The sequence below is a fragment of the Choloepus didactylus genome, chromosome 11 (genome assembly GCF_015220235.1).
Source record: "Choloepus didactylus isolate mChoDid1 chromosome 11, mChoDid1.pri, whole genome shotgun sequence".
NCBI classification, from domain to species: Eukaryota; Metazoa; Chordata; class Mammalia; order Pilosa; family Megalonychidae; genus Choloepus; species Choloepus didactylus.
Window position 1 is genome coordinate 63,265,468 of NC_051317.1, and position 12,974 is coordinate 63,278,441.

Consider the following 12,974-nt stretch of genomic DNA (forward strand, 5'->3'; position numbering starts at 1 on the left):
GTTTGAAGCAGTATGTATCCCAGAAAAATATGTTCTTACACTTAATCCACTCCTTTGGGTGTGAACCCATTGTAAACAGGACCTTTTGATGAGGTTACTTTAGTTAAGGTGTGGCCCACCTCAATCAGGCTGGGTCTTAATCCTATTACTGGAGTCTGTTATAAGGGGAATAATATTCAGACATAGAAAGGCTCAGAGGGAGCAACCAGAAGCTGAACAACAATGGAAGACAAGGAAGAGACCAGGAGGTGCCGCCATGTTCATTGCCATATGACAAACTAAGAACAAGCAGCCAGCCCCAGAATGCCACAGTCTATAGAAAGAAAGCGACACCTTCATGATGCCTTGATTTGGACTTTTTCCTAACCTCAGAACTTTGAACAAATGAATTCCCATTGTTTAAGCCAAACCACTGTGTGGTATCTGCTTGAGCAGTCAAGGAAACTAAAACAAGATGTAACGAAGAAAACCAAGGTGTGTATGACATAGAAACCAGCAGAGTGTTTAAAAGTATAAGGAGAAAACAATAGAATCAAACGCTGTCAAAAGACCAAGTGAACTAAGATGATGTATGTTTTGAGTGGAGGGGTGGGGGTAGAAAACAGGTTACAAGAGGTTGATGAATAAGCAAGGAATCAGCAAATGGAGATACCAAATGTAGACAATTCATTTAAGAAGTTTGGCTGAGTAGGATATACCACAATTTATGGAATATTTCACTGAATAAGAACAGAATATTATTACACACAACACAAACAGATGAATCTCCCAAATATAATGAGAGTAAAAAAGGTCAGATGTGAAAAAGTGCTTAGTATAACTCCATCTTAATATGGTTCAAAAACAGGCATTACTAATCTACAGTGAGAGGCCAGTATCATGGTTACCTCTGCAGGTGTTAATGACTTGGCAGGGGCATGAGAAAGGGTTCTGGGGCATTGGTAATGATCTATTCCTTCATCTGAGTGTAGTTATATGGGTGCGTTCACTTTGAAAAAACCAAACTAAACCCTCGCAATCTGTGTACTTTTCTGTAAGAATTTATACTTCAATTTACAAAATTCTCAGATAAATAAATTCGACTGTGATGAGAAGGAGGCCGATGGGGTAGAAGCTGGGAAGGAAAGTGATTTCAGGCACTTTTTGTTGCTTTCTTCTCCCTGGGATGAATGAATTAGGCATGCTTATACTGAAATTGGAAGCTATCAATAGGAATCAATAAGAAGCAAGAGCTGAAGGAGATGGATCCATATCTCAGGAAGAGGGATTAGGTTTTAACAGGAGTCACTTTTCCACCCTTGGAGGGGAAAGAGGAAGTGATGGGTGGTAGGTAGGTTTGTTGGTTGAAAGTTGAAAGATGTGCAAACTGATAACTCTATTTTCACTATGAAGCAAGAGGTAAAGGCATCTGCTAAGAGTGAATATTTGTTGTTAAGGAGTGGTAGAGAGAGCCATAAAGGGACAAAAGAAGTTAGAAATATTTGTCTGGAAAATGGGAGAGCAAACAGAAGGAAAGTCTGCATTGTTGAGGACCCAGTTGAATATAATGAACACAAATTTATAGGGGCGCTTTTCTACTGTTTTGCATTTTTCTCTTGCAATATTCACTATTTCTAGTTTTAGAGATTAGCTGCCTACAGAATATCTAAGATCCAGTTAGCAGGCAGTGAATAAAGTTTGAGTCTGGAGCTCAGCATAAAGACAAAGGTATATGGGATAGAAAGAAGAATCTGGAAAGGATCAGTAGTCAGTGAAACCTTGGAAATAATTAAAGCTATGCAGAGACGGTCAGATAACCAGGTGACCAAAGATGGTACTTGAGAGAACCAGAAGGTTTAGGAAATACGCCAGTGAAATGGAGCCCATGAAGGAAATTCAGAAAGTTAGCTAAGCAGGTAGAAAGGAAACCAGGATAGAATGATGACCTTAGCAAAAGCAGTTTCACTTAATAATGGGGCTGGGAAAAGACTGGACTGAACAAGGGAGAGAGAAAGAGTGCAATAATTGGAGGAGAACAGTGAGAAGGAAAATTTTTTGTTATGGGTTTATGGGTTTTTATTTTTGTCTGTTATCCTTTTTTAATTTTTCTTTTTTTTTTAAAGATGGGAAAGACGTGCTAGCAGAAAGAAACAGAGAGGATATAAATTTAAGGGCAAAAAATAAGTGACACGAATAAATTCTAAAATGTGAAGTTTCACTGGAAAATAATCACAAATTTTTTCTACTGTAGCCAAAAATTATTACATTTTATCCTTCACTGTCACTTACCATGTTAAAAACTGTGATGTCCAATATACTACCCTCCAGAAAATTGGCATGATTCCATCAGGAATGTAACTCCATGGCTTGAAACATGGATGTTTGCTGTTTAACAATAATTTAAATCCTATTAATCATAAATGACTCTACTTAAATGAAATATACAATGAACTTCTTTGTAAAGTTACTTCTGTATTACATTCAGATTTTAAATTATTGACTAAACTCATAAAATTTCATAAAAAATTTAAAATTTCAACTTGACTATCAAACAAAAAGCATACAAAAGAAACAAAACACTTTGTTCTAATAGAATGCCATTTAAACTTTCAACTTTGAATTTGTTTTAGTCATTGGGTAAGAAGAGGACATACTTATACTGAAATTGGAAGCTATCAATAGGAAGCAAGAGCTGAAGGAGATGGATCCATATCCATCAGGAAGAGGGATTAGGTTTTAACAGGAGTCACTTTTCCTGCAAACTGATGACTTCTATTTTGTGGGTTGGTTATTTTTTTGGGGGGGAGGGGTGAAGGGAATTAAATGATTAAGTCTTAGAAACTAGAATCTAACTGAATCACTCACTGTAGATAGCTCCTATGGAGATGCAAGCCAGCATCTATACAGAATTCTGTTTGAATTTTCTGTAGTCACGATGTGTCTTTGACCATAGATTCTTCCATTTAATTGTCAGTTAATCTTTCTAGACTGTAAGGATATCGTTTATGTCCAGGGATTTCCAATAATCCACAATTGCTGCTGATCTATATCCATTTTTAATGGTGCCTCAAAGGGGAGTAAAACTTACATTTTAAAAATTTACCCTAACTTGCTAAAGGTTGACTTTAAAAAAATAAAAGCTGCATAAAAAAGCATGCAAATACTATGTAAAGTATGGATAAAACTATAGCTTTTTGGTATCAGTTAGTAAAGTTTGATATGAATTAATATAATCTTCTGACAATTTGAAACTATTGCATTCATTCTCTATCTAAAACTGTACTGATTTCAAAGGATGTGTAATACAAAAGGAATATCCTACAAACTGAATAACCTCCTTGTCATTCAAAACAACCTTGTAAGTTTGGCAAAAGAGAAAAATGTATGCCTCATTTTTTTAAGTTAGAAGACGGAGGCTGAGAGGAAAAAGAGCTTTCAGAAGTCACATACTTGGTGAGGGGAAAGAACTAGGATAAAAAGTTAGGTCTTCTCCAAGATTCTCACTAGCATCTATCAAAGGCCTTGTGTATCACCAACATTTAAAATTTAGATTTTCATAGAATACAATGTAAATAAAAGCGTAAAGGGAGGGAGTAGGAAATGAAGAAAAACTTTTATAAACATAAAAGCTGGATGGTAAAAACAGCAAATTTTAAATAATTTTTCTACCTAAATATTTATACTAAAAATAAAAAAAAAAGGAGATACCTTGGAACCGGGGTAGCAGTTGCATAAGATCCTGTAATGTTGTTATTCTCAGGAGGGCTTGAGTTTGCAGCAGCATGCTTGCAGCGGTTGTATATTGTCTAAACCAATGAATGCATGATTTAAAAATGAGAATCGAAAGGTTTCAAAGTATGTTTGAGGGACTAAAGTTTATCTACCTTTCTACCCAAACTTACCTTCCTAGCTATCCTTTTTAATGATCAAATTCATAAAATAACATTCAAAATAGAAGTATAATCTTACATAATACAGCTATATAAGAACTGACAAATCTCAAACATATTGTGTGATTGCAATTGCCTGTTAAATGGTGAAAATCAGTTTCACCTCTTACCGTACTAACATCCAGAGGCAGTATGAAGACAATAAGAAAGCAGAGATACCAAGCAAGCAGTGTTCCAATAATTACAAGTCTATGCTGTTTCTTAAAGTCTCCGTATCGATGAAGTATGAATAATGCCAGAAAAAAGACAAAAACAATCTCGAGTCCCAAAGCAGCACCACTCATTATCGAATGTTGACTCTGACTAACCAAAGTAATTCACGTACAGGTCTGGATCATATCTGTAAACTGAAAAAGAAAAAAAAAAAACAAAAAAAAAAACATGCAGCATTGACACAGAAAATGTCCATTTGGTAATTTACTAAATATTTGCTATTAGCATATTAATAAACCCTTTGGAAAAACGTCATAATTCACATTGGACTGCAGATAAGATGAAAAGGATAATTCCTACTTGAACTTAAGATTTATTTTTTAAGGTACATTTTAAAATTTTCATAAAATATAAGCTGCTTCTTAAAATATTACAAATTAAGAAATTCTAAATACTAAATGTGAATGGTTTCAATACAGTGCTATTTGGAGTTTGTTTCTTAATGTTGTAAGTCCTAACAGAATATTTTATACAAATATGCTATTATGTCTAGACTCTAGGGAACTGGATATTTAGTACAATAAAGTTTCCTAAGATCATCCACAGCTCATAACTTAAGATTTTCTAAAATAGGGAGAGGAAGACATACATCCATTTGAAAATAATCCTTCCTTTTTATAAAACAATGTTTTTCTTTGCTGTTAATCTTGCCCAACAACTCAACTTCCATGACTTAAAATTCTAATTCATTTACTGCTTCATAAAATAATTTATCATTTTCCATTTACATACATTTCTATTTTTGTAAAAGTTATTTTACCTATTTTACATGCATAAAAATTTATCAATGATTTACTGCATCAAGTCATATATTTGAAAACATTTTAAATGATAAATGTTGACTATATAGATATCAGTAAATTGTTTATTTGGTATTTCTCTACTCTTATAAAATAATTTACCTTTACTAAATGAAGGCAATACATGCTTTCCATCTTTGTAAAGTCAATGTTAAGCATTTCTAGATGTCTATGAACTACACTTTTCCAAAGACCTGATTAATATTTTATGATAGAGAATCAAGATTGTGATGCAACCAAAATAAAATAAGGCAGAATCAATAAGATATTTCAAATCAATAAACATTTCCAACCAGAATTAGTTATAAAAAGGACAAAGAAAGTTTGAGTACTTTAAAGGCTATCTTTAAATTTACATGGGAAGTACTCCTATATGGAATATAAAAAACAAAAATCACATTTAGTAGACTATTTTCTTCACTCCTTATATTGTTGAAGTAGTTTCTTTCTATTCCTCTGTGAAATTCAATCACCAATATTTTTATTTTCCTTAAATATCTAAAATTAAATCACCTTCTGTCACTCTATCCCCATATCCTGCTATAATTTTCTTCAAAACACTTATCCACCTGATACATATTCATTATATTCATTTATTGTCTTCCTGCACACTCATGCCCCATAAATTCCATGCTCTGTGAGAGCAGGGATTTGACTATTTCATTCAGCATTATATTCCAAATCTCTAATACAATGTCTGGCATATAGTAGATATTCAAGAAATATTTATTGGACAAATAAATGAATAAAATATTACTGTAAACTTCAGTAAATGAGCTATTTTTCTACTACTACTGACTTCAAAGGCAATTTAAAACTCTTATTTTCTCCAAGATTGATTTTACAAAAAACCTATTAATAATAATAAGGGCTTAACTCTCTGCTTTCTATGACAAAAATGTCTATCACCATAATAAGAGTAAGACTTATAAATCTTATTTTTAAGCAAAGCATAGATTAAATGGCTACCTAGCAGCTCAATGTAAAATGTGCTGATGAAAGCCTTTACTACCTTCAAGATAGCTTTTAAAAAACCATCATTTATTGTGAGTTTAAATGTAAAAACTATTATATGAAAATCCCTTTATGGTTTGCCTTAGAAATTCATTTACCTGAAATTTCCCAGTGCAAGGAAGGAATATGACAACCACAGGAAAAAAAACAAACTGAATAGTAGTGATTACCAAGAAAACATGGCACAGCTAAACAATGAAACACTATTTAAGTATAAGAAATTTGTTTGTCAAGATTTAATAACATTTTAACTAACCGTAGAGTTAATTGAAAAACTAGATACATACATCTTTATGTAATAGGCATAAAATAATAAGGCCAGAACAAAATACATGAAAACATCAATAGTAGTTAGGTGCTCAGATCACAGACCTATGCAAACAAAAAAATCACATGTAAAAGCATGTCACTAGCTATTAATTTTTGTTTGTTTACTATGGTCATCAATTTGTTGGTTAGATTTATAGTCAGTATTTAAATGTTATCAACGAATGAACAGAATTATGGATCCTTTATTCTGGTAAAATTGATTTGTTGCATCTCTTCCCATACCCAGTGTATTAGTTTCCTAATGCTGCGGTAACAAATTACCACAAACTCAGTGGCTTAAAACAATATCCAGGGGAGGGGCAAGATGGTGGAGTGGTGAGGTGTGGAATTTAGTTACTCCCCTAGGGCAGCTGGTAATTAGCCAGGTACTCTAAGAAACAGCATTTTTGGGGTCTCCAGTGACCAGACACGCATTGGACACTAGTCTGGAACTGGTGGAACAGATTGCAGCGAAACCTGTAAGGCTCTCCTCCCAGACCCAACAGACTATTGTAGAGGTGGCTCCCTGAGGAGGGGGGGGACATGCTGGGAGCAAAAAGGGGGGCTCAAACCAGCTTCAATTGCAGAATTAATTAACTAAATAATTAATTAACTTTCCGAGTTGGGGGTGTTTGGAGTACTGGAGAAGGGCTGGGCTCCAGGAAGAGGGCACACAGAAGTGAGCACCCAATCAGGCTTTCACTACATGACTCCAAAAAGGCTTGGTCCCCCCCCCCCCACATTTTGTCCCTTTTCTTGCTCTCTGACTCATCTTTTCACATTTCAGTACCACCTGGCAAGGGAAGAATTAAAGGTGTTGGAGAGTAACTATCAAGGTGAAAGAGTTAATAGCCTAAAGCACATATCTTTAAATGCTCTATACTGACACTGACAAAACTTGGTGGCGGTGGAAAGGCTTAAAAAGGGATTTCATTTTTCCTTTTCTTTTCCTTTTTTTTTCTTTTTATCCTTTTTAAAATAACTATTCTAAGTAGCTCTTTACAGAAAGTCTAAGATATTTGAAACTGGCCTCTGGACCTAGCCAACAAAGAGCTGAGATAGGTCTGACCACCAAAGCAATGAACCTAGTGGGGTAGACAATTCCCTAAAGGACATAACTTCCCCAAGAAAAGGGGGGTGTGGTCCAGCTCAAGTGGCAGCCCTCCGCCAAGGAACTCAGACCCCAGGGGCTAGAAAACAGAAACCAGCTTCAGTCAGCCATGTCCCTGACAGGGTCCGAGTCTGTGGAGAACTAAAGGCGTCACACCTCTTTACACTGGGGGGAGGGGGGGGCAGTGGGCTGACAAGCACCACATGCTGGAATGGATAGGAAAAGCATAGAATCTAGAGGCTTCACAGGAGGGTCTCATTCTCACAGAAACACCATATCCTCCTCCTGAGACCTGGGCTTCTATGGACTGGAATAACCTGATTGGGGACGACCATATCTGAGGAGACCCTCTCACAAAACAGTTACGCAGACGCAGGGCAAGAAATAGAAAAACAAGAGGCGAAAAACTGGACCAACTAAATAGAAGCTAAGTTATAGGTCTAGAATAAGTTGAACTGAACAACAAAAGATAGAGAACAAAGCCAACCAATACGAAAACCCTAGGGAAGGGTGAAAACGAGCTCCAAAATAAACTAATCAAGAAAGTCAGATGCCTTGCGAGCTCAAGATAAGGAGCCATACCAGGAAAAATGAAATTATGGACCAGCGAAACTAGCAAACTAATAGTTCAATTGAGATACAGGAATTGAGACAACTAATAAAAGATGTTCAAGCAAATCCCCTAAATCAATTAAATTAACTGAGGGAAGATATGGCAAAAGAGATGAATGATATAAAGAAGACACTGGATGACAATAAAGAATTCATAAGCTTGAAAAAACAAATGGCAGAATTTATGGGAATGAAAAGCACAACAGAAGAGATGAAAAACACAATGGAGGGATACAACAGTAGATCTGAACAGGCAGAAGAAAGAATCAGTGAACAGGAAGACAAGACATTTGAACTTATACATACAAAAGAACAGATACGGAAAAGAATAGAAAAATATGAGCAGCATCTTAGGGAGCTAAATGACAACATGAAACGCAGGAATATATGTGTTACGGGTGTCTCAGAAGGAGAAGGGAAGGGAAAAGGGGCAGGAAGAATAACAGAAGAAATATTCACTGAATATTTCCCAACTCTTATTAAAGACAGAAAATTACCTATTCAAGAAAACAGAGTACCCCAAACAGAACAGATCCCAATAGACCTAATCCAAGACACTTACTGATCAGACTGTCCAATATCAAAGACAAAGATAGAACTCTGAAAGCAGCAAGAGAAAAGCAACCCATCACATACAATAGAAGCTCAATAAGACTATGTACAGATTAATCCACAGAAACCATGCAGGTGAGAAGGCAGTGGTATGATATATTTAAGATACAGAAAAAAAAAAAAGCTGCCAACCAAGAATTCTATATCCGTCAAAACTGTGCTTCAAAAATGATGGAGCGATTAAAATATTTTCAGAAAAACTGAAGACACTGAGAGAGTTTGTGAATGAGAGACTGGCACTACAAGAAATACTAAAGGGAGTGCTACAAAATGATAGGAAAAGACAGGACAGACAGGTTGGGAGAAGAGTGCAAACATGAACACTACCAGGAAGAGTAAAAGGAGAGAGAGAAAAAAAGACATGATATATAAAATCCAAAATACAAAATCGTAGAAGAAAGCACTGCCCTTACAGTAATAACACTAGATGTTAATGGATTAAACTCCCCAGTAAAGAGACACAGACTGGCAGAATGGATTAAAAAACAGGACCCATCTACATGCTGTCTACAAGAAACGCACTTTAGACACACGGACAAAAATAGGCTGAAAGTGAGACACTGGAAAAAGATATTTCATGCAAAGAACAACCAGAAAAAAGTGGGAGTAGCTATATTAATATCAGACAAATTAGACTTTAAAAGTAAAACAATTAAAAGAGACAAAGAAGGATACTATATATTAATAAAAGGGTCAATTCATCAAGAAAACATAACCATCATAAATATTTATGTACCAAGGCAGTGTGTCCGAAAACACATGAAGCAAACACTGAGAATACTGAAAGGAAAAACAGATACCTCTACAATAATATTTGGAGACTTAAATACACTGCTCTTATCAATGGACAGAACATCTAGACAGAGGATCAGTAAGGAAAGACAGAGGTTGAATTGTACAATAAATGAACTAGACTTGACAGACTTTTATAGAACACTACCCCCCACAACAGCAGGATGCATATTTTTCTCAAGTGCTCATGGAACATTCTCTAGGATAGACCACATGTTGGGTCACAAAGCAAGTCTCAACAAATTTAAAAATATTGGTATTATACAAAACAATTTCTCGGACCATAATGGAATGAAGGTGGAAATAAATAACAGGCAGAAGGTCATAAACTTAACAAGCATAAGGAAGCTAAACAACACACTCTTAGAAAACCATTGGGTAAAGAAAGAAATTACAAGAGAAATTAGTAAATATGTTGAGGCAAATGACAATGAAAACACAACATATCAAAACTTATGGGATGCAGCAAAGCAGTGCTGAGGGGGAAATTCATTGCCCTAAATGCCTATATTAAAAAATAAGAGAGAGTAAAAATCGAGGAATTAACTTCTCACCTCAGGGAACTAGAGAAAGAATAGCAAACTAACCCCAAAGCAAACAGAATGGAAGAAATAACAAAGACTAGAGCAGAAATAAATGAAATTGAGAACAGGAAAACAGTAGAAAGAATCAACAAAACCAGAAGTTGGTTCTTTGAGAACATCAATAAAATTGATGGGCCACTAGTAGGCTAACAAAAACAAACAAACAAAAAACAAATAGAAAAGAGAGTGGATGCAAATAAATGCAATCAGAAATGGGAAAGGAAACATAGCTACTGACCCTGCAGAAATAAAGGAGATAATGAGAAGATACTATCAGCAACTATATGCTGATAAATTAGACAACTTAGACGAAATGGACAACTTCCTAGAAAAGCATAAACAACCAACATTGACTCTAGAAGAAACTCACGACCTCACCAAGAGACTGAGTCAGTTATCAAAAAGCTCACAAAAAAGAAAAGTCCAGGACCAGATGGCTTCACATGTGACTTCTACCAAGCATTCAAGAAAGCATTAGTAACAATCCTGCTCAAACTCTTCAAAAAAATTGAAGAGGAGGGAAAGTTACCTAAGTCATTCTATGAAGCCAAAATCACCCTAATACCAGTCAGACAACGATACTACAAAAATAAAATTATAGACCAATCTCTTTAATGCATACAGATGCAAAAACCCTCACCAAAATTTTTGCAAACTGCATCCAGCAGGACATTAAAAGAATTATACACCACAACCTGGTGGGATTTATACCATGTACGCAAGGCTGGTTCAACAAAAGAAAATCAATTAAAGTAATACATCACATCAACAAATCAAAGTGGAAGAAACACATGATCATCTCGATCAATGCAGAAAAGGCATATGACAAAATTCAACTTCCGTTCCTGATGAAAACACTTCAAAGGTCAGGAAAAGAAGGGAACTTTCTCAATATGATAAAGGCAATATATGAAACACCCACAGCTAACATCATACTCAATGGGGAAAGACTGAAAGCTTTCCCTCCAAGATCAGGAACAAGACAGGGATGCCCACTGTCACCACTGTTATTCAACATTGTGCTGGAAGTTCTAGGTAAAAAAGTTAGGCAAGAAAAAGAAATAAAAGGCATCCAAATTGGGGAGGAAGAAGTAAGACTATCACTCATTGCAGATGACATGATTCTATATGTAGAAAATCCAGAAAAATCTACAGCAAAGCTATTACAACTAATCAATGAATACAGCAAAATGGCAGGCTACAAGATCAAGATGCAAAAATCTGTAGTGTTCCTATACACAAGTAATGTGCAACAAGAGGAGGAAATCAAGAAAAAAATATCCATTTACAATAGCAACCAAAAGAATCAAGTATTTAGGGATAAACTTAACCAAGGCCACAAAAGACCAAACAAAGAAAACTACAAGAAACTGCTAAAAGAAATGGAACAAGACCTAAAAAAATGGAAGAACATACCATGCTCATGGATTGGAAGACTAAATATAGTTAAGATTTCAATTCTATCTGAACTAATTTATAGATTCAATGCAATGTGAATTAAAATCCCAACAACTTAATTTGCAGAAACAGAAAAACCAATAACCAAAGTTTTGGAAGGGCAACGTGCCCCAAACAGCCAAGAATATCTTGAGAAAGAGGAACGAACTGGGAGGTCTCGCACTACCTGACTTTGAAACATATTACAAAGCTACAGTGATCCAAATAGCTTGGTACTGGCATAAGGATAGATATACTGACCAACGGAATCAAACTGAGTGTTCAGAAATAGACCTTTGCATCTACAGACAACTGGTCTTTGATAAGGCAGTCAAGCCAAAGCAACTGGGACAGAGCAGCCTCTTCAATAAATGGTGTTTAGAGAACTGGATATCCATTTCCAAAAGAATGAAAGAAGACTCCTATCTCACACCTTATACAAAAATTAACTCGAAATGGATCAAAGACCTAAACATTAGCACCAAGACCATAAGACTCTTAGAAGATAATGTAGGGCAATATCTTAAAGATCTTAGGATAAGAGGTGGTTTCTTACACATTGCAACCAAAGAAGAAACAGACAAATGGGATCTCCTTGAACTTAAACACTTTTGGGCATCAAAGGACTTTCTCAGGAAAGTAAAAAGGCAGCCATCACAATGGGAGACAATATTTGGAAACCACATATCAGATTAGGGTTCAATATCCTGAATATATAAAGGGATCCTACAACTCAACAACAGAAAGACAAACAATCCAATTAAAAAATGGGCAAAAGACATGGACAGATAGTTTTCTGAAGAGGAAATACAAATGGCTCAAAAACATACAAAAAAATGCTCAACTTCACTGGCTATTAGGGATATGCAAATCAAAACCACAATGAGGTATCATCTCACACCTACCAGAATCGCCATTATCGAAAAATTACAAGTGCTGGAGAGGATGTGCAGAAACAGGCACACTTCTTCACTGTTGGTGGGAATGTAGAATGGTGCAACCACTCTGGAAGGCAGTGTGGCAGTTCCTCAGGAAGCTAAGCATAGAATTGCTGATGATCCAGCAATCCTATTCCTAGGTATATACCCAGAGGAACTGAAAGTCGAGACATGAATGGACATTTGCAAACCGATGTTTACAGCATCATAGTCACAATTGTCAAGAGATGGAAACAGCCCAAATGTCCCATCAACAGACAAGTGGATAAGCAACTATGGTATATACACACTATGAAAATTACACAGCTATGAGAAAGAATAAAGTCACGGAACATGTAATAATGTAGATGAACTTTGAGAATGTTATGTTGAGCAGTTAGCCAGAAACAAAAGGACAAATACGTATGGTCCACTAATATGAACTAACATTAATGAGCATAGTTTGAGAGTTAAAAGCTGAGAACACAGGATACCAGGAGATAGAAAGAGGGTAAAAATTAGGCATTTGATGCTGAAGGACTAAAGAATGTTCAACAGCATTGACTGTATAGATTCAGAAATAGATCGCATAATGCTGTATGATGGTAACACAATATTTTAAGTACACTGAACAAAGATGTCCA

The 12,974-nt window shown here is 35.6% G+C and overlaps 1 protein-coding gene across 2 annotated transcripts in view; it reads right to left on the bottom strand.

Annotated features, from left to right (window-relative positions):
• Positions 1 to 12,974, bottom strand: part of LMBRD2 (LMBR1 domain containing 2) — a 97,204-nt gene that overhangs the window by 65,037 nt on the left and 19,193 nt on the right. Inside the window, exons 2-4 of one of the 2 annotated variants that reach the window (XM_037798965.1) lie at positions 4,040 to 4,276; positions 3,688 to 3,785; positions 2,269 to 2,364 (exon numbers count right to left, since the gene is read on the bottom strand). In XM_037798965.1, coding sequence (XP_037654893.1) covers positions 2,269 to 2,364; positions 3,688 to 3,785; positions 4,040 to 4,213 — 368 coding nt within the window. In that variant the 5' untranslated portion in view covers positions 4,214 to 4,276. The remainder of the gene's footprint in view (positions 1 to 2,268; positions 2,365 to 3,687; positions 3,786 to 4,039; positions 4,277 to 12,974) is intronic. The other variant, XM_037798966.1, reaches the window with a different exon arrangement.